The following is a 22,768-nucleotide window of genomic DNA, read 5'->3' as shown; positions in this document are numbered from 1 at the left end:
GGTCGGTTAAGCGTCCGACTTCGGCTCAGGTCATGATCTCACAGTCCGTGAGTTCGAGCCCCGCGTCGGGCTCTGTGCTGACCGCTCAGAGCCTGGAGCCTGTTTCAGAGTCTGTGTCTCCCTCTCTCTCTGCCCCTCCCCTGTTCATGCTCTGTCTCTCTCTGTCTCAAAAATATATAAACGTTAAAAATAAATAAATAAAATAAAATAAGTTTTATTTAGTGAAATGGGCCAAATAAAACTGAAACTTCAGAGATGTGGGGGGAAAACTAAAACTGATGTAAGATTCAAAATGCAAGATTACAAAACTCCTTATGCACTTGATAGAGAGCTTTGGGTTGTAAGGTTTCAGCTTTTAAAGGAGTATCTGGTGGCAGGCAGACTGTGTGACTGCAGGTGGGAGCACACAGCATAAAGAGGAATGGCTGCTGACGTGCCATCCAGACTGGGGAAGACCCAGAAACTTCGGGGCCACGTGAGCCACGGCCACGGTTGCATCAGCAAGCACCGGAAGCACCCCGGAGACCAGGGGAGTGCTGGTGGCATCTCCACAGGATCCACATCAACAAATATCATTCGGTTGGCACGAGGCATTACCACTTAAAGAGGAGCCAGAGCTTCTGCCCAACTGTCAACCTCGATAAACCCTGGACGTTGGTCAGTGAGCAGACACAGGCAAATGCTGCCAAAAACAAGACGGGAGCTGCTCCCATAACCAATGTGGTGCGATGGGGCTACTGCAAAGTCTGGGGGAAGGGCAAGCTCCCCAAACAGCCTGTCAGCGTGAAGGGCTGAAGCCACATGGAAGAAGGTTCATTAAATACTGGCAAGTGCGTTCCAAAAAAAAAAAAAAAAAAAGAATAGGAAGTTATGGATACAAGTTGGTTGAAGCATCCCATGTCTAGAATGCCCATGATATCAACCATTCATCTCTGAAAATCTAACACTGCCTCCTCGAAGAGGCTTTGCTGACGTCCTAATACAGTTACAGAGCCCAACCTCTGACTATCATTCGACCTTGACTATCACCGAACCTTTTAAGACAAGCAATGCTGACAGATTTGGTCAATAAGGAAACAATGAGTCATTTTTAGATTCATACAGGTTATTACTTAACGTTAAAAACAAAAGGAACAGTAGCCAAAGCGCCAGCTCCCAGTCTCTTTCGCAGGGTGACACTGACACAGGGGGGCCAGATGACAGCAATGCAGACAGCAGGGCACTCTGCGGAGGAGCCCAGGCCCCGCTGCAGCCGAGCTGCTTACAGCCTGCAGCTATCCTGCAAGGGAACTGAGGCAGAAAGCCTCACTCATCAGAACCCAGGAGGTAGTAAGAAACAGGCTCGTGACAGACATCCCAGGAAGAGTGAATCAAGTAAGAAACAGTCTTGTAGCAGTTCCTCACAAGCCTCCCATGTTCTCATGTTCCAGAAGGATCAGAGGAAGCTCTGCAAGACTCAGATAAGCTGTGATTAGGCCTTGCCTCTGTGGACGGCGTGCATAAAATGCAAGGCTGGCAGGGAACCCTGCGGAAGCTCTTCTCTAACAGGACTATGTAGAACTACGTCATTGCTATATTTATGACGTCATACTAAAACTATACTGACCCAAATGATGAAAACGGGGCATATCAGAACGTGTGAGATAGTGTTAAGGCCATGCCTAGAAGGTAATTAGAGCTAAAAATACTTGAGAATAGATTTTTTAAAAATAAGTGAAATAAGACTATCACAAAAAAGCCATAAATTAAAACAAAAGGAGAAAGAAATAAGCTTAAAGAGAAATTAATGAAATGGGGGAAAACATTAAAGGGAGGATCAACAAAGTCCACCGTTCATTCTTTGAAAAGAATGATAATAATAAAACATACAAACACACAGTAAGACTAATCAAGAGAACTAGAGGAAAGAATAGTTTAATACCTCGAATGAAATGGGACCTCCCTCTAGATCTGACAGACATTTAAAGAATAAGATGATCTGATGAATAATCTTAGGGCTAGGAATTCAAAACTTTAGATAAAATACTAGAAAAACATAACTTACTGACACCAAAAATTAAAAATCTCAAAATTCTAGATTTAAAAAATTCAATCTTTTGAATTAAATTAAATTAAAAAATTTACAATCTTTCCCAAAAGAAAACTCCAGGTCTGAATTGCTTCATCATCAAATTCTACTAGACATTTAAGCATTAAATACCACCAATTCCAATCAACTATTTCAAAAGGAAATAAGAGTTACATAAAAATAATTTATACATATAAAGATGGATTAATTTTGATATTAAAACCTGACAAAAGTTTCCTGAGAAAGAAGACAGATGCAGTCATTATAAAACCATTTTCTGCATAAGAAAATTGGTAGAATTCTAAAAACATTAACAAACTAAATCTGTTAATATATAAAAGGAATAGTACATCACAACCTAAGTTGAAATTCTCCCAGAAGTGCAAGGATGTTTAAAATTTTTAAATGAATCAATCTAATCCATCACCTTAATGGAATACAGGGGGGAAAAAAATCATGTTTATCTTAAAAGATACAGAAAAAGCATTGTACATTTGTTATTAAAAAAAAAAGGGGCGCCTGGGTGGCGCAGTCAGTTAAGCGTCCGACTTCAGCCAGGTCACGATCTCGCGGTCCGGGAGTTCGAGCCCCGCGTCGGGCTCTGGGCTGATGGCTCAGAGCCTGGAGCCTGTTTCCGATTCTGTGTCTCCCTCTCTCTGTGCCCCTCCCCCGTTCATGCTCTGTCTCTCTCTGTCCCAAAAATAAATAAAACGTTGAAAAAAAAAAAAATTAAAAAAGAAAAAAAAACTTGGTAAAGCAAGACTAAAAGGAAACTTACTTTTCTTTACTTAATTGAAAAAAACTACCATAAACAGCACAGTGAGAGGTGAAAAATTAAAGGCCTTTCCTTTGAGTTTGGAAACAAGGATTGCTGGGTAGATGGCTCATATGTAAAAACTGAGTACACTTCTACACATTCAACAATAGTTAGAAAATCAACTATCAGGGGCGCCTGGGTGGCGCAGTCGGTTAAGCGTCCGACTTCAGCCAGGTCACGATCTCGCGGTCCGTGAGTTCGAGCCCCGCGTCAGGCTCTGGGCTGATGGCTCGGAGCCTGGAGCCTGTTTCCGATTCTGTGTCTCCCTCTCTCTCTGCCCCTTCCCCGTTCATGCTCTGTCTCTCTCTGTCCCAAAAATAAATAATAAATGTTGAAAAAAAATTAAAAAAAAAAAATAAATTCAAAGTCATGGTTTTGGAAAAAAAAAAAAAAAAAAGAAAATCAACTATCAAAAATTCATTTTCACTGAGAGACAAGAATATTCATTGAAGCAGGATCCAAAATGGCTCTCCATTAAAATAAAAAAACCAAAATATCTTTCAACACTGTAGCGTAGTGAACACTGGACAAGTAAACTAACTCTACCTACAGGAAGCAGGATGAACAAGTCTCAGATGCATACTGATGACAGAAAGCAGTCATATGATTCCATTTTACAAAACTTAAAAAATCAGGAATTGTTGCAAACATGGACGCATAATTAAGTGGTAAGATTACCAAGAAAAGTAAAGAATGATTACCATAAACTCAAAGTAACAACTACCTTTCAGGAGAGAAGAGCTCAAAAAGGGGGATGGCAAATGTTCCCTGGGTGCTGGCAATGCCTGGATCAGGCAGGTTCACTATGTGATGCCTGAGCTATGTATGTTCTGTGTAATCTCCACATATGTGCTGTATTTCACAGATAAAAAGGATAGACAACATAAGTGAATATATTACCTAATGAGGGGACTTAAATGTAAGCCTTAGTTTATTCTTCTTGAAAATGAGTGTACTCTAAAAGTGATCTTACATATTTATTAATAAAAATCATTAAAACACTTAACACATTATAACGAGTCATAGGAATACTGCAGAGTAATCTACATTAAATATACTGATACACAGAATGCACCTAACATTGTGCCCGGCATAGGGGCGCCTGGGTGGCTCAGTTGGTTGAGCATCTGACTTCGGCTCAGGTCATGATCTCACAGTTCATGAGTTCGAGGCTCTGTGCTGAAAGCCTGGAGCCTGCTTCAGATTCTGTGTCCCCCGCTCTCTCCGCCCCACCCCTGCTTGTGCTCTGTCTCTCTCTGTCCTTCAAAAATGAAAAAACATAAAAAATAATTTTTTTAAATAAAAAAAAAATACCATGCCTGGCACAAAGGGAACGATCAATAAATAGTAAATAGCTATTCTTTGGGGTTGTTACTATTTAGTTACAGTCACTGGTTATTTTTACTTACTTCAAGAAGACCTGACAAGTACTTGACACAAATTTCAAATGGCTTTGTGAGAGGAGAGTGTGAGCTCCATCCCGGAGATGCCGTGAGGTGAGCCATCCCTCGTAAGGTCCTCTCGAGGGAAGGCAGGCCATAGAAGTGAGGGGCATCAGTGACTCTCAGGCTCTGGAGCAGTCTCAGAGCCAGCTGTGTCTGGAAAACGTGAAGAAGTTCCAAGCATTTCCTGTGTATGTAAAGCAAGGAAGAAAAAAATCAACAAGAGAACAAGTGTGATGGGCTAATGGGTTAACTTACTGATGGCAGAGAGTTACTAACAACTTAGTATGTCAGAAAAATACGAACCAGGAGAAATGGCGGTCTCAAAACAAGGCTTTTCAAGGAAAACATAGTTAAAATATGAGGTGAAAGACCAGTAACAATTACACTGAAAAAGAGATAAGTGATATTGGTATTGGTACCCAAAAATAAAACCAAAAATTAGTATGGAAAATTAAATGCATACTTTAAATGAGTTAAATTGGCATATATTAAACCTATACTTTTAATCATCTGGAATCATTCAAAAATTGAATTTTTAATTAGCTGAAATTGTTTTCCCCAGAAAGCTAAAATAAAAGGTTTTAATGAGTTTGACACATAATTTACATGAAACAATCAAGAGAACATTTTTTTTTTTTAGGAAACAAAATCCCTGAAACTAATAGGTAGGCATGGATCCAAAGATGAAATTCCTGGGAGAAGTATCAGCGTGTAACAAAGCTTGAATAAAATCTGAAATTTCCTCAGTTATACAGATTTTTAGACTCCAAAACTGATGACTACTATGTTTTTAATATTACAGTATTACAGTATCGTATGTGTAGTTGAATTACAGTATTATGAGTAGAGTTGAATGATTTTTAAAGATCACAATTCTTCTACACCTGACATCCAACTGCTTTTAAAGTTTTAGAAACACATATAACTTGCAACAAAGCCTAAAAGTTATTTGTATAAATTCATATTTCCCACAGGTCAACAACAAAGTACAGCTGACCAACAACAAAGTACAGTTAGAGGCACTAACCCCATGTGCCGTCAAAAATCCTCATATACTTTGTGACTCTCCAAAAACTCAACTAATAGCAAACTGTTGACCAGAAGCCTTACTGATAACATAAAACAGTCAATTAACACACATTTTGTATGTTTTCTGTTATAATACTCTGTATTCTTACAAAAAGGCAAGCTAGCGGAAAGAAAACATTGTTATTATTTTTTTTTTTTTTAAGTAAGCTCTATGCCCAATGTGGGGCCTGAACTCAAAACCCTGAGATCAAGAGCTTCATGCTCTACTGACTGAGCCAGCCAGTTGTCCCAGTAAAGGAAAATATTATCAAGAAAATCATAAAAGTACTATACTGTATTTATTCAAAAAAATCCAGGTATAAATAGACCCACATAGTTCAAACCTGGGCTGTGCAAGAATCAACTATAATCTAATCAACAGTATTAAAAAATGTTCTTCTGTTCTTTAAATTAACATACCAGTCATTCTCATTTTCTGCCCCTCTTACCTTAACACTTGCAAAAGAAAACTACCAAAGGAAATAGTGCCTCTGCAGATATCTAACCAATCCCAGTTCAACCGCCACCAGTTCCCTCTCCTAGTCCCTGTGAACATTCCCCAAGCTCCACACCCAGTTTGTCTCGTAACCATGCAAGTTCCTCTCAACATCCAAGAAGAGTCCACAGCGCTGTTTCTCAAAGTCTAGCCCAAGGACTACCTATGGTGCTTACCTAATATGTATATTCCTGAGCTGCTGATAATATTTTAACAAGTCCCCCAGGAGATTCTATACACATTACAGGTCTAGCTGCACAGAATCTACCATCAATGGATTCACTGTTTTTGTCTTCAGCACTTTAATAAGGTATCAATGTACGTAGTAAAACTCACGAATCTTATAGATACATGACATGATTTATGTATGTATATAATCATGCAACCACCAAGCATAACAACATATAAAACATTCTCATCACCTCAGAAGGCTCCTAGGTGACCCTCTCTAGTGAAATTTTTATTGACTTGTATTCTAAATTTACTAATCCTCTTTTATACTGTGTCTAGCCCACTATTAAGCCCATGCGATGAATTTTTTACTTGAAAAACTGTAGTCTCCATTTCTCTGCTATTGATATTCTCCATAGTTTTACCAATATTACCCATATTTTCATCTAATATATATTATATTATATTTATATTTAAAATATTACTTAGGGGTGCCTGGGTAGTTGAGTCAGTTAAGTATCCAACTTGATTTCGGCTCAAGTCATGATCTCATGGTTCCTGAGTTCAAGCCCCATGTCAGGCTCTGTGCTGACAGCCTGCTTAAGATTCTGTCTCCTTCCCTCCTTGCCCCTCCCCCACTCATCCTCTCCCTCTCAAAATAAACTTTAAAACATAAAATATTATTTCTGGTAATAATTTATATTATATATATTATAATTACATTTACTATATTATATATTATTTATAACATAAATTATATTATAATTATGATATATTATAATATTATAATATATATTATAATAACTTATAAGAATAAAGTTCCTGTAATAGTTGACATCTGTGGGTCTATTTCTAATGATATTTTTCTCTGAACTACAGGAGACATTTTCCTACTTCTTTATAGTTCTCCTCATTTGTGATTGTATGTCAAACCTTTGCGTCCAAGAGTTACTGAGGGGCACCTGGCTGGCTCAGTTGGTAGAGTATTTGACTCTTGATCTCAGGGTTGTGAGTTTCAGACCCACATTGTGTATAAAGATTACTTAAAAATAAAATGTTTAAAAAAAAAGTTACTGAGGGCAAATTACGTAATAGTTTCTCATAGAAATGGCTTTCAGATCTAGTCAGGTGTTGAACTGAATTAGGGGTATTTGACACTTTGGTTTGTTTCAAATGTTATGTGTGGGGGATCAGGTCTTTCCCTCCAGCAGAGACTTGGGATCGCAGCATAAGAAGACCTCATCAAATAGAAAACTTTTAAACATCAAAGGACACTACCCAAAAAGTGAAAATATAACCTACAGAATGGGAGAAAAATTTGCAAATCATATTTGATACGATATTTTAAAAAGATTTTTTAAATTTTTATTTATTATTGAGAGAGAGAGAGAGAGAGAAACAGAGCGTGAGCAGGGGAGGAACAGAGAGAGGAGACCAGAATGTGAAGCAGGCTCCAGGCTCTAGGCTCTGAGCTGTCAGCACAGAGCCTGACGCAGGGCTCAAACCCACGAATTGTGAGATCATGACCTGAGCCAAAGTCGGACCCTTAGCCGACTGAGCCACCCCGGCGCCCCATATTCGATACGATATTGATGTCTAGAATATATAAAAAGACAGCTCAACAACAAAAAAACAAACAACCCAATGCAAAAATAGGCAAAAGACTTGAATACACATTTTTCCAAAGAAGATATACAAATAACCAGCAAGCACAGGAAAGGATGCTGAACATAATTTTTCATGAGGGAAATAAAATCAAAACCTAAATGATTCCAGTTTCTACCACTAGGATGGCCATAAGAAGAAGTGTTACAGAGGACATAGAGAAATTAGAAGACTTATACATTGCTAGTGGGAATGTAAAATGGTGTAGCTGCTATGGAAAAGAGTTCGGCACTTCTTCAAGAAAATAATCACAGAGGAACCACACGAGCCAGCAAGTCCAGTCATAGGTGTATACGGGGGAACTAAAAACATGCGTTCACACAAAAACTTGTATGTAAATGTTCAAAGCTGCATTATTCACAATACTCAAAGGTAGAAACAACTCAAATGTCCACCACCAGATGAATGGATAAACAAAATGTGGTCTATCTGTACATGGACTACTGTTCAGTCATAGGAAGCAGTGAGCACTGATACGTGCTAGAATATGGATGGAGCTTGAAAGCGTGATGCGAAATCAGACACAAAAGATCATATGTGTCTGATTCCATTCATATAAAATGTACAGAATAAGTAAATTCCCAGAGAGACAAAAATTAGTGCTTGGTTGCCACAGGCTTGGGTAAGGGTACAAAGTTTCTTTTCAGAGTAATGAAAAGAATTAAATGGTGACAGTTGAACAACATTGTATACATACCAAAACGATTCAATTGTATACTTTAAAATGGTTAAGATAGTAAATTTTATCTAATTAAAAAAAATTTAAGTCAGAATTATAGACACACATTGGAAAATCATCTATGTAGTTAAAAAAAAAGTCATAAAGTCACAGAAATGGGTATGATTGCTCAGATACATGTATAGAGAATTAAGAGAGGACCAGGAGACAGTAAAATACTGTGTGTGTATGTGTGAGAGAGAGAGAGAGAGAGAGAGAGAGAGTGAGAGTGTGTGTGTGTGTGTGTGTGTGTGTATGTGTGTGTGTGTATGAAATTATAATCAGGCTATACAAGAGACTTCATTGAAATGAAAACAAACAGACCACAACTGATTACTACTGAAGTCTTGCTTCCTCAATTTGAAACCAGTAAACAAGTAAGACTCTTTGGAAATCAAAACGAAACTAGTTTCTACATGAATGTCCCCGAACCTTCAACAACACAAATGGTACCTGTCAGTAACTGCCATGAAACTGAGCAGCAAGGTATTGAAAAGAGCAATCAGTTCTTTCTGCACTTGTTGCCTGACAGCAGTCCGGATGTCATCTGTTTCCTCTCGTGCCTGTGACTCCGTCAGAACCAGCAGGTCTAACAGTGGGTTTGGACTCTAAACAATAATATTAAAAAAATATGTTTACTCTCTAATTGAGCTGTATGTTGTTCCTATAAAGATTTTTGTTGCAAATCACATTCTGGATTACCTAAGAGTTATATTACCTAACCTGTAGGTACGGGTCTCTAGTGCATTAGTAGAGATGCTCTAAACTCAAAAGGTGCTTCATATGTTATCTCAACAGAAGAACAGCACATCTATTACAGAAAACTGAGGAAAATATAAAGAAGCACAATGAGAAAAACAAAAACCCCATGATCACACTTCACAGAGATAGCTGCTATGAGTAGACTGGTGTATACTATCCTCATTGTGGGAGAATAAACATAAACAGAATTCTAATTCTGTATTTTTAACAAAACTGAGACCAAGTGAAAAAATCCGCTATAATAACCCCTTTTTAAACATAATGTTGGGGAACCTGGGGCGCTCAGTCTGTTAAGCATCTGACTTCGGCTCAGGTCATGATCTTGCGGTTCGTGGGTTTGAGCCCCAAGTCAGGACAGCTCAGAGCCCGGAGCCTGCTTTGGATTCTGTGTCTCCCTCTCTCTCTGTGCCCCTCCCCCACTCATACTCTGTCTCTTAAAAATAAACAAACATTAAAAACATAATTAAAAAACAGGGGCACCTTGGTGGCTCAGTTGGGTAAGCTTCCGACTTCAGCTCAGGTCATGATCTCACAGTCTGTGAGTTCAAGCCCCACATCAGGCTCTGTGCTGACAGCTCAGAGCCTGGAGCCTGCTTCAGAGTCTGTGTCTCCCTCTCTATGTGCCCTCTCCCCCTCGTGCTCTGGCTGCCTCTCTCTCTCAAAAATAAATATTTAAATTTTTTTAAATAAAAATAAAAAAATAATAAACAATGTTATCAGTATTTCTTTAAACACAATATTTTAATATCTGATTATTTTTCAATCATAAGGATTTCCACACCAACTACTAAATCATCAGTGATTTTTAATTTCATGGAGATGTGCAGCAGGGTGTTCAACTCAGATTGTATCTGGTGTATGAATTCCAAGCTATGATATTACGTTTTAACAGTTTTAATGTTTTCAACATATATTGCCAAGTTGTCTCTACAAAACATGCACCAATAGACATGACGATGTGGGGTGGGAGAAGATCACAGCATTCAAGCCAATGCTGAGTATTATTACTGCTGTCATCTTTGCCGATTTGATAGGCTGAGAAATAAAACTAGTTATTTAAATTTTTTCTTGTTTCCCAACTTTGAAAAAATGTAACTAAAGAAACGTAACAGGATTATTTTTAATAATACTAAGAAGAGAAAATGTTACATTAACCAACAGCATTAAAGACAGCTGGAATAGTTATTAATCAAAGAAAACAAGATTCCTCCATTTCATTTTTCGATTAAGCTAGAAGATGGGCATTTTCTTATTTTACAGATGGGCAAACAGATTTATAAAGAGGTTATGTAACTTGTCCAAAGTCATACAAATGAACAAAGCAAGGATTCAGCCTGAGAATCATCTAACTTCAAATATGGCTAATATCCTGTCCCCTGTATTACATCACATCAATACTGCATATTACAACATAAAAGAAGAGATAAAATGTAATTGGTATTGTTATGAAATCCTTCACCTAAAGAACTCAAAAAATAACTGCATTCTTTTTGGGGAAAAAATTTTTTTTAAATGGGAAGAAAATTCTAAGTTGTTTATATTACGTACTATGTACCATATACTTCAATCAAGTACACAGAATTATAAATAATACGACTGTGAGGGGTGCCTGGGTGGCTCGGTCAGTTAAGCGTCTAACTCTAGATTGCGGCTCAGGTCATGATCTCACGGTCGTGGGATCAAGCCCTACATCGAGGTCCACACTGAGCTTGGGATTCTCTCTGTCTCCTTCTCTCTCTGCCCCTCCCCAGCTCATGCTCTCTCAAAATAAATAAACATTTTTTTTTTAAATAATATACCTGTGGGACTTTAGAAAGTATTGGTAACAGATGTTTTCTTTTAACTTACTTTACTATGTTCCATACCTAAAGAGCATTTGTCTTTTCATCTTTTCCTTTCATCCTGAACAAGAAGTGCCTCATTTGAATCAAATAAAATTACATAAAACATAACTATAACTTCTACATTTTATATAGGAATAAAACAATCAAGATACACATTTAGTAAGTCATAAAAATAAATATATATATACTATAGTATTCTTAGCTCCAAATAACCAAAGGCTGAATTACACCCACCTTTCCTCCAACTCTGATAAATACTAACAAGATGAACAAACCTGGGTTTTGTTTTGGTTTTTTTGACACAGTAAATTTTAATTTCCATAATATCAAAGTGTTTTATTTTATTTTGTTTTTTTAATATGAAATTTATTGTCAAACTGGTTTCCATACAACACCCAGGGCTCATCCCAAAAGGTGCCCTCCTCAATGTCCATCACCCACCCTCCCCGCCCTCCCACCCCCATCAACCCTCAGTTTATTCTCAGTTTTTAAGAGTCTCTTATGGTTTGGCTCCCTCCCTCGCTGACTTTTTTTCCCCCTTCTCCTCCCTCATGGTCTTCCATTAAGCTTCTCAGGATCCATATAAGAGTGAAAACATATGGTATCTGTCTTTCTCTGTGACTTATTTCACTTAGCATAACACTTTCCAGTTCCATCCACGTTGCTGCAAAGGGCCATATTTCATTCTTTCTCATTGCCACGTAGTACTCTATTGTATATATAAACCACAATTTCTTTATCCATTCATCAGTTCATGGACATTTAGGCTCTTTCCATAATTTGGCTATTGTTGAAAGTGCTGCTATAAACATTGGGGTACAAGTGCCCCTATGCATCAGCACTCCTGTATCCCTTGGGTAAATTCCTAGCAGTGCTATTGCTGGGTCATAGGGTAGATCTATTTTTAATTTTTTGAGGAACCTCCACACTGTTTTCCAGAGCAGCTGCACCAGCTTGCATTCCCACCAACAGTGCAAGAGGGTTCCCGTTTCTCCACATCCTTGCCAGCATCTATAGTCTCCTGATTTGTTCATTTTAGCCACTCTGACTGGCGTGAGATGGTATCTCAATGTGGTTTTGATTTGTATTTCCCTGATGAGGAGTGACGTTGAGCATCTTTCCATGTGCTGGTTGGCCATCTGGATGTCTTCTTTAGAGAAGTGTCTATTCATGTTTTCTGCCCATTTCTTCACTGGCTTATTTGTTTTTCGGGTGTGGAGTTTGGTGAGCTCTTTATAGATTTTGGATACTAACCCTTTGTCTGATATATATTTGCAAATATCTTTTCTCATTCCATTGGTTGCCTTTTAGTTTTGTTGGTTGTTTACTTTGCAGTGCAGAAGCTTTTTATCTTCATGAGGTCCCAATAGTTCATTTTTGCTTTTAATTCCCTTGCCTTTGGGGATGTTTCAAGTAGGAAATTGCTGCGGCTGAGGTCAGAGAGGTTTTTTCCTGCTTTCTCCTCTAGGGTTTTGATGGTTTCCTGTCTCACATTCAGGTCCTTCATCCTTTTGGAGTTTATTTTTGTGAATGGTGTAAGAAAGTGGTCTAGTTTCATCCTTCTGCATGTTGCTGTCCAGTTCTTCCAGCACCATTTGTTAAAGAGACTGTCTTTTTTCCATTGGATATTCTTTCCTGCTTTGTCAAAGATTAGTTGGCCATACATTTGTAAGTCCAGTTCTGGAGTCTCTATTCTATTCCATTGGTCTATGTGTCTGTTTTTGTGCCAATACCATGCTGTCTTGGTGATTACAGCTTTGTAGTAGAGGCTAAAGTCGGGGATTGTGATGCCTCCCACTTTGGTCTTCTTCAATATTACTTTGGCTATTCAGAGTCTTTTGTGGTTCCATACAAATTTTAGGATTGTTTGTTCTAGCTCGGAGAAGAATGCTGGTGCAATTCTGATTGGGATTGCATTGAATGTGTAGATAGCTTTGGGTAGTATTGCCATTTTAATAATATTTATTCTTCCAATCCATCAGCATGGAATGTTTTTCCATTTCCTTGTATCTGCTTTAATTTCCTTCAAAAGGTTTCTATAGTTTTCAGCCTACAGATCTTTTACATCTTTGGTTAGGTTTATTCCTAGGTATTTTATGCTTCTTGGTGCAATTGTGAATGGGATCAGTTTCTTTATTTGTCTTTCTGTTGTTTCATTATTAGTGTATAAGAATGCAACTGACTTCTGTACATTGATTTTGTATCCTGCAACTTTGCTGAATTCATGTATCAGTTCTAGCAGACTTTTGATGGAGTCTATCGGGTTTTCCATGAATAATATCATGTCATCTGCAAAAAGTGAAAGATTGACTTCATCTTTGCCAATTTTGATGCCTTTGATTCCCTTTTGTTGTCTGACTGCTGATGCTAGAACTTCCAACACTATGTTAAACAACAGCGGTGAGAGTGGACATCCCTGTCATGTTCCTGATCTCAGGGGGAAAGCTCTCAGTTTTGCCCCATTGAGGATGATAAAAGCTGGGTTTTTTTAAGTATTTTTTAAATTTTTTAATCTTTTTAATGTTTATTTATTTTTGAGAGAGAGAGAGACAGAGTATGAACACGGGAAGAGCAGAGACAGGGGGAGACACAGACTCCGAAGCAGGCTCCAGGCCCTGAGCTGTCAGCACAGAGCCCGATACGGGGCTCGAACTCAACCACGAGATCATGACCTGAGCCTAAGTTGGACGCTCAAGCAACTGAGCCACTCAGGCACCCTAATATTTATTTATTTTTGAGAGAGAGAGAGAGAGAAAGACAGACAGACAGACAGACAGAGGACAAGTGGGGAAGGGGCAGAAAGAGAGGGAGATGCAGGATCTGAAGCAGGCTCCAGGCTCTGAACAGTCACCACAGAGCCCGACGTGGGGCTCAAACTCAAGAACCGTGAGATGGTGACCTGAGCTGAAGTCAGGCACTCAACTGACTGAGCCATCCCACATGCCCCAACAAGCTGTTTTTAATGCAAATTCCATCTTGGTAAAATATAATTTTACTATCAGGAATTATTAATCCTGATATACAAATAAAAATTAAGTAGAAACTACTGACTAGTAGGTTAATATATTGTACAGGATGCATAAAGGATGTTAAAACTAAGGTTCTTCCCTAAAACCTCAATCTGTTAATAATTTGTTTCTGCTTTGCAATTGCCGAGACTTTTTCCCTTTAGAACACATCTTTGATTTACATGTTAATACTAAGATTCAGTAAACCTCAGCAACATCACTTCTAAAATATAGGATGAATTACTGTTTTTCATGTACAATAAAGAGAAGTCTCTACTGATGCCTACTGATCTCAAGTGCTTAATCACACCTGAAGGTTTTGTCTTTAGACATCAGTGTTCAATCCTAATTTTAAACCAGCTACGTGGGTCATAACTTTGTCACCGTGACCTCCAAAAAGCAACGGCTTCTACGAGGATGGTTCATTTTCTTTACCGCTCATCACATCCACTTTACCATCCATCAGCAGCCTACAACAATGGGATGTGCAATGTCCTCCATGAAGTCTGAGCGCACATGAGCCTGTGAAAGTTAGCCAACAAAGACAGCCATATGCTGTATAGCACTGATAGCCTCCCCGCTAAAGAATTATGGCTCCACTTTTATGAACTTCCATCAAAAAAGTGCATTCTGCTCTCTCTCTCTCTAAAATTAAACTTTCAAAAAATATAAATTTAATTACTCCACGATCAAAAAGAATGAAATCTTGTGATTTGCAACAATTGGATGGAACTAGAGTGTATTATGCTAAGCAAAATAAGAGAAAGACAAATATCATATGATTTCACTCATATGTGGAATTTAAGAAACAAAACAGATGAACATAGGGGAAGGGAAGCAAAAGTAAGATGAAAACAGAGGGTGACAAACCATAAGAGACTCTTAATTACAGAGAACAAACTGAGGGCTGCTGGAGGGGAGGTGGGTCAGGGGATGGGCTAAATGGATGACGGGCATTGAGGACACTTGTTGGGATGAGCACCAGGTGTTAGATGTAAGTGATTAATCACTAAATTATATTCCTAAAACCATTCTTACACTATCTGTTAACTAACTTGGATTTAAATTCAAAAAAGAAATGCATTCTGAAAAGAAAAGTATTCAAACTCAGCACTTCTAGGTTATTTTATACATTAACCAAATTATCATTACATTAAAGTATAAATTAGTAATGTCATAAATTCCTAAAGTGCCTAAAATGTTTGTAATAAATAAATGTTCTGATAAAACACACAGACGATTTTTCACAAGAGAAAGGTTCTCAATCGTCCTCAGTTAATTAGCTGATTTTCTTTATACTTCCTGTTCACATCCTTCTGCCTGATCAAGTCCTCAAGTATTCTGCCTGATGTTACCAATTTCTGCCACTGCTTTTGCATACCTCTTCATGTTATGTCCATACATTCAAAACAATTCCTTTGGAAATGCTACTTTACTCACCTTAAATCATCTCCCCCTTACTTTACCCACTTTAAATGAAAAACTTTAAAAGGCATTTGACTTTCCATTTTCAGGCTTCTCTTATTCTGAACATTCGTCTTTACATAACACTTAATAATTTAATCCTTGTAGCATGACAGAGAGCAAGCTGTCTTGATAGTGGATTCTTAAGTCCATTTTGCTCACACTTTGCTTACTTATTTTTGACAGAGCACAAGTGGGGGAGGGGCAGAGAGAGAGGGAGAGACAGAATCCGAAGCAGGTTCCAGGCTCTGAGCTGTCAGCACAGAGCCCGACGCAGGGCTTGAACCCACGAACCATGAGATCATGACCTGAGAGCCCCAAAGTCAGCCACTTCACCAACGAGCCACCCAGGTACCCCCAAATATTAAGTTTTAACTCTCTAGTTACAGTTAATTTAGTAAATATATTTTAATAGGCATGAATAGTGATTTTTCCACTGTATATACCATGTACACAGTCTAGTAAACAAACGTTAATTACTGCACAGTTTCAGGAAAAGAAGCTAAACCCAAGCCCACCATAACTACTATTTTCACAACCCAAAGCAATCCTAACTCCCAGAAATAAGAACTTCAACCTAAGGAGGAGATTGTTTTAGAAGTTATTCTCCTTTAAAAAGTGTAAAAAGATTATGAAGTTATAAAAAATTTATATATCAAAAATCAATTTATAAAAAACCTTAGAGGAAAAGCTTTATAGAGATTCTTCTAATAATATTTTAATATCCAATCTCTAAAATATTTAAGCATGCCTAAAAGCTGAAAGAGGAACTATAATGACATAAGGTTTTACTGTTTTGCTTTATTAAAAATGGTCATAAAATAACTGCCTCCAAATACTTTAATATTTTTAACAATTAAACAATTAAAGAATATAAAAGTACAATAAATATGGTACTCTGAAATCATCCTCGAGAACATAACAGGAGAGCAAACTTTGTAAGTCTATGTTCTCTGGGAGTTCAATCATATTATTAAGGTTCACTTATCAATTAAGCACTTTAAGATGCTGGAATTAGTCCGTCATCTCTCATTTGTATTAGAAATATTTTTCTGTTTATCATGTCTTTTTAACTGTGTTTAAAGTATTTCTTGCCATTCATACAGAAGCCAATAAAACTAATGCCCTCCCACTGGACACCTGTTCTGTCATAAGTTACACAAATTGAAAATAAAGGTAATCTGAAAGAAAAAATGGCCAAACAAAAATACTAAAAATAAAGTTTATTAAAGAAAACTTTGTGGGGCACCTGGGTGGCTTAGTTGGTTGAGCATCCAACTCTTGATTTCAGTTCAGGTCATGATCTCACAGTTTGTGGGATGGAGCCCTGCATGGGACTCTGGGTTGACAGTGCAGAGCCTGCTTAGGATTCTCTCTCTCATTCTCTCTCTGCCCCTACCCCACTCATGCTCACTCACTCTTTCTCTCTCTTAAAATAAATAAACATTTTTATTGTTTTTTTTATGTTTATTTATCTCTGAGACAGAGATAGACAGAGCATGAGTGGGAGAGGGGCAGAAAGAGAGGGAGACACAGAATCAGAAGCAGGCTCCAGGCTCTGAGCTGTCAGCACAGAGACCGATGCAGGGCTCGAACTCACAAACCGTGAGATCATGACCTGAGCTGAAGTTGGTCGCTCCACCGACTGAGCCACCCAGGCGCCCCTAAATAAACATTAAAAAAAAACAAAACTTGCAATAATTTTAAAACGTAGTTCTTCAGATAACACAGGTATATCAAAGAACACAATACAAAATCCCATCAAAGAGTCATGTATATATAGAACCTTGTTTATGATATTTTGGACTTATTTTATGTTCCTACCTGATCTACCCCTTTCATCTCCTAGCTTTTGTTAGTTATTTCTGTTTTTCATCTTTTATAATATTTAAATAGCACTCCATGACCATAATTTCCACATTTAGTCACAGTCCTACGTGTGTGTGTGTGTGTGTGTGTGTGTGTGTGTGTGTATGAGAGAGCGAGCGAGTGAGTGTCAGTGCCCTCTCCACCAATGGCCCCGTTACCACTCTAAGCCGCTACCATCCCTCCTCTGGGTTAGTGTCAGCCTCCCAGCTTCCATCATGCCACCTACGGTTCTGGAGACAGCTGCTACTATGATCTTCTCAAATTTAAATCACATCATGTTACTCTTCCACTCAAAATCCACACCAGCTTCCTTGTTCATTTAGGTTAAGCTCCTCAGCCTACCAAGCTCTATTTGAGCTTGAGTCTGAATATCCTTCTGATCTCATCTCCTACCACCATTCTTCATTCATCCTGTTGCAGCCTTTCAAACATGGCCCTGACAACTAAGTGCCTTTGCATTTCTTTTCCTCTCTTGCCAGAATGCTCTTCCCTGAGATACCTATATGGCTGACTGTGACAGTTAACTCAGTGCTCTGGCCAAATGTTACTCACAGGGGGAGCCTTCTCTGACCATCAGATCTAATGGAGCATCTCCACTCCTGCCTACCTCTGCCCTCTTATCCTATTTTATGTTTCCTCACCACACTAACTGTTGCCCCTGCAGAATATCTTTGTTTTCTGTCCACTCCACTCTACTAGAATGTGTTCCATGAGGACAGGGTTTCTGTCTTATTCACTGCCATGTCATTTTTATGCAGTCATATTTACAGATTTCCTTCTTTATAAGTTCAAAATTATGTCTCTTCTTGGAGAAAATCTTCCCTACTCCAAAGTTTTAAGGAAATACTTTACTAAAAACATGGGCTATAAAAAAAAATCACACTTTTTGGTTACATAGCATTACTAATTTTTACAAATAAATCATTTGTCAAACCTAAAATTCAATTCCTTAAAAACACTTACATGTCTAAGAAGTAATTCTAGAAGCCAGTTTAGAAGTTCTACTGATGAGTTTTTCCTTTGTTCCTTCAATAACTTATTTAAAAAATGTATGATGTCTATTAGCAGTTTCTCATCTTCAGTGCAAGCAGGAAGCACTTGTAGAAACCTACAATACAAACAGACAATTTTCATGGTTTCTAGTTCTTTACGGTAAGTGGTGTGCTGACAAATACTTAACAACCAGGTAAGGAATGGGATGATTTGCTGTGTTCGCCAATTCCCAGAGTGGAAATCTTTCCCCGTGGCTGAATGCAAGCCACCAACACATCACGCCTTTGTGGAGAGATGCACACCAGCACACCAGCACACGGCATTTCCACAGCACAGATACAACAGATAGGAACAACTGCATGACCACAAGTATCAGCAAAAGGTTGTAAAATAATCAGGAAGTGATGACATCACCTCCACTCTTCTTATAATACATTTAACTGTAAATTTATACAATTTCGTTTTTAAGAATGGCTGTGTTTTAACAACTAACTTACAAGAATCCTGAAATTCAGCTGCCAGCTCTCTCAAAGAGGTACTGGCTGATCCCAGCACCCCACTGGAAAAGGCGAATTAGACCTCTGAATTGTGAGAGATACATTTCGAGTTCACATTTCAGAAATTCATTTAACCTCGCATTTTGCAAATGGCACATGTTATGTTTAATAGAAAGTTATACATCTGAGACTAAATCCACAAGAAGATTAAAATGTAAAACTGCTGGCAATGGCTGCTTGTCAGTCTTACTTGTTTCAAATGCAGCCATCTGCTACCAGTTAAACATGTTAAATTTATAAGCTAGAGCCTTCCCAATAACTACTAAAGGATCGCCACATGGCAATCAACTTCATGAAATTCAGAGTAAAAAGAAAAATTAGGTAATTTTCTTAAGAACAAAACAAAAGCAAAACAAAACAAAACAGCCCACGGCAGGTGTCCCAAACCTATTAATCAATCGCTGATGTCTCGGCTCTTTTACAATGTGAACAGAACATTCACTTTGTTCATCCAGGTCTATCCTAATCGTCTACTTTTGTAAGATGGCAAAATGTTCTATGATAGGATATAAAAACTGTGTTGTTTATTATTAGTTCCAAAAGGCAGTGATTCAGGAAATTTTTCTCTTTTGCTACTGTTAGACATTTATTACAGATAATAAAAATCAGAGTCTTTCTTACAGAGAAAACATATCTCTAATGACAGTAACGAGAAGAATGTGTGCTCTTATCTTCAAAGATGTGGAGATAAACCCAAAAACAACTCATTCCCGGCCTTCAAAACTGGCGGCCTTGAGCTGTATGCACTGACCTGTTCAGTGTAGTGTGCCAGGCCAAGGACTTCAAGGTCAGCCCACAGGGGCCGGTGCCACTCTTTAAAGACAATCTGTCATTCAGAAGATAAAAACTCATTCTCGTGATGGCAGCCCTCACTTCCCTGTGGGCTGCAGCCTCGACCACGGAATGGAGACAGTCCCTCAGGCCACTAGCTGTGTGCGTCACCTTCAGAGCAAGGGTATCCTCTGTGGATAGTTTCAACGTGTCTGAACACCTAAATAAACAGAAACAGAGGAAGAGCAACATAAGGCTATTTAAATAAAAGCTCACATTTATGTTTATTATAAACTCTCTCCAAAAAATTTCCATATTATCTTCATTTTACTTTTTTTTTTTTTAATGTTTTATTTATTTCTGAGAGACACAGAGACAGAGTGCAAGCAGAGACAGAGCAGAGAGAGAGAGAGAGAGAGAGAGAGAGAGAGATGGAGACACAGAATCCAAAGCAAGCTCCAGGATCCAAGCTGTCAGAACAGAGCCTGACGCGGGGCTGGAACTCATGGACCGTGAGATCATGACCCAAGCCAAAGTCGGACACCTAACTGACAGAGACACCCAGGCGCCCCTATATTATCTCCATTTTAAAGGCTGACTCATAGCCAAAAGAAAATCTGATATATATATCTGTCAATATTAGAGTTTTACACTAGCATCCTGTTTCTATTGACATTTTCCTGCTTACAGAAATATAATTTTCATGCAAATAAGAATGTCCTGACAGATCAGAATATCAGGATATTCAAAGTAATTTTCATCACAATAATGGTAACAACATTTATACATATACATACTGAACTTTTACTCTAAACCAGAGGACTTTTCCTAGTGACTTATATCCATTAATTAACCAAACTTTCTATAATCTCTAAAACAGCACAGAGCACGTACTTTTTAAATTTCCTTGTGTGATGGTTTTTAAAAAGTAATGAACACATGTAATCTTTAAAACAGAGTAAAAATTACAATCTTCAGTGAAAAAGCAGAATCAGATGATAGTAAGTAAAAAAGCCACTTGCCCTAAAAGAAAAAGAAAACCTAACTAGTTACTTGTAATTAGTTAAATATGGGGATGCCTGGGGGTGGCTCAGTCAGTTAAGTGTCTGACTTCGGTTCAGGTCACGATCTCACGGTTCTTGAGTTTGAGTCCTGCGTCAGGCTCTATGCTGACAGCTCGGAGCCTGAAGCCTGCTTGGGACTCTGTGTCTCCTTCTCTCCCTGCCCCTCACTGGCTCGCACTCTGTATTTCTAGCTCACTCTCTCTCTCTCTTTCTCAAAAATAAACAAACATTAAAAAATTTTTTTTATTTAATTAAAAATGAATGCTTTTTCAACTAAATGTAACAGCTTACTCTTTGGTTTTAGGTTCGGAATTCATTTGCTTCAAAAGATTTTCACTCCCATGATACCAGGACAAGTTCCAAGCTATTCTCAGCATGTCTGAGACCGGCTTCAAGGCCAAACAATCAGCAGATAATGGCAAAACTATGGAGTAAGGACTCACAGCATGGTGGCCAACTACATGCACTGGTAGATGATACCTAAAGAAAATGTATACAAACAGTTACAAACTTTGAAATTCTTAAACACTACTAACACAGGTGAGCTACAAATGCCGGCTCCCTCTATGTCTCCCAATAATACGGAGCTCGCTCTCACGGCCCCTAGTTTGAACAGTTAGCATGCTGTCTATAGTATTCCAATTATTCTTTTGCCATCCTCTAAATTCCCAAAAACACCTTCCAAAGCCTCTCCTGAAGACTTACCTGATTCTGTGTTGTATGAGAGTTGTGTGCAGAGATAACTAATGCCCTCTCAAGTCAAGGCCTGTGGCTACAGTGAGCCACACAAAATGCTGCAGCTAGAACATGAGTGTCTACTTTATACCAAACACTGTATATTATTTATCATTCGTTCAGTTACATGGCATGGCAGTGACACCCATTTTACAGATGATCAAAATGAGTTTTAAAGAGGCTAAATGAATTGCCTTATGTTCACAGCAGTCACTGAATGACAAAAATCACAACTTAATATTTTCACTTGAGAACGTAGCTGTATCACCAATAAACCCAATCACTATGTGTCACCAAGAGGACCCAGAAATATTTTAGATATAAGAACAGACTCAATAGCAAGATGTCTTAAACCAGTCCAAGCTAATTTAACAGCATTTAACAGGACAGCAAGGACTAGCATGTTCAGATGTTAAAAAATAGTTTTCCTAAAATACATATACCAAACCCCTAATTCACAGAGTTGTGACTAACATTAGATAAATACAATTGGGTAAGATTTCTAAGGGGAACCTTTACTGTGCTTTTTCATTTCATACTTCTCAAAAAACAAGCTAAGAGTGAGTTCTACGTACAAATGAGGCTGAATAATCTAAGAAAATATTTGTGAAAAATTGAAATTTTCCACAAAGGCAACCAAGATTCCTTAGACAAATGGCTAACACCAGGTCTGAGAGAGGGAAATGAAAGGTGATTCTTGGACATCTCTCTGTGCCAGAATGCAAGAAAACACTAACAGACTCATAGGGCCTACCGGAAGGGCACAGAGCTCAATTGAAAGGACTTGCACCGAACAAAAAAAGGCAAGGCAATCAACCAATGGGGACTTCCTTAGTAAGTTAGAAAACAAACTGCAAATTAAGCCTAAAGAACACAGAAGGAAGAAAGGAATAAAAGGCACAAGTAATTAATGCATCACAACCAGTTTGAAAAACCACATCTACCAGAGGGGCAACACGTTTTAAAATAACAAAATTACTGTGAGTAAAGGCATAAGAAAACCCTTTCTTCTTCTCTATGGATGAATTTTATCTTGAGCTAAGATAACCAAATAGATATGGAATGTCAACAATATTACTAAGCTGCTTTTTTTGCTTATAGTAAAAGTGATTCCCACACCTGGGCTGGGAAGTATGGGAATAAACTATGAATGCATAATGGGAAGCCAGACCTCTGAGCACCCCTGAGTGCTGTGGCTCTTGCAAGTGACACGTCTCGTGGGGCCCTGGAAATTATGCCTACGGCACACTTAA

General features: G+C 38.2%; 1 protein-coding gene and 1 pseudogene across 5 annotated transcripts in view; one reads left to right on the top strand and one right to left on the bottom strand.

Moving 5' to 3' along the window:
- The window catches only part of RTTN (rotatin), a 161,933-nt gene that overhangs the window by 76,301 nt on the left and 62,864 nt on the right, over window positions 1-22,768 (bottom strand). For all 5 annotated transcript variants that reach the window (XM_040478586.1, XM_040478587.1, XM_040478588.1 and 2 more), the window contains 5 exons: window positions 21,072-21,260; window positions 19,697-19,936; window positions 18,359-18,503; window positions 8,902-9,056; window positions 4,295-4,514 (listed from right to left, as the gene is read on the bottom strand). In XM_040478586.1, the coding sequence (XP_040334520.1) occupies window positions 4,295-4,514; window positions 8,902-9,056; window positions 18,359-18,503; window positions 19,697-19,936; window positions 21,072-21,260 (949 nt within the window). The remainder of the gene's footprint in view (window positions 1-4,294; window positions 4,515-8,901; window positions 9,057-18,358; window positions 18,504-19,696; window positions 19,937-21,071; window positions 21,261-22,768) is intronic.
- On the top strand, window positions 379-805 carry LOC121032811 (60S ribosomal protein L27a-like; annotated as a pseudogene).

Source organism: Herpailurus yagouaroundi, unplaced genomic scaffold (genome assembly GCF_014898765.1).
Source record: "Herpailurus yagouaroundi ecotype Mexico unplaced genomic scaffold, PumYag 142, whole genome shotgun sequence".
In the NCBI taxonomy this organism is placed as follows: domain Eukaryota; kingdom Metazoa; phylum Chordata; class Mammalia; order Carnivora; family Felidae; genus Herpailurus; species Herpailurus yagouaroundi.
Note: the sequence above shows the minus strand (reverse complement) of the source record. Positions and strands in the feature narration are given on the sequence as shown.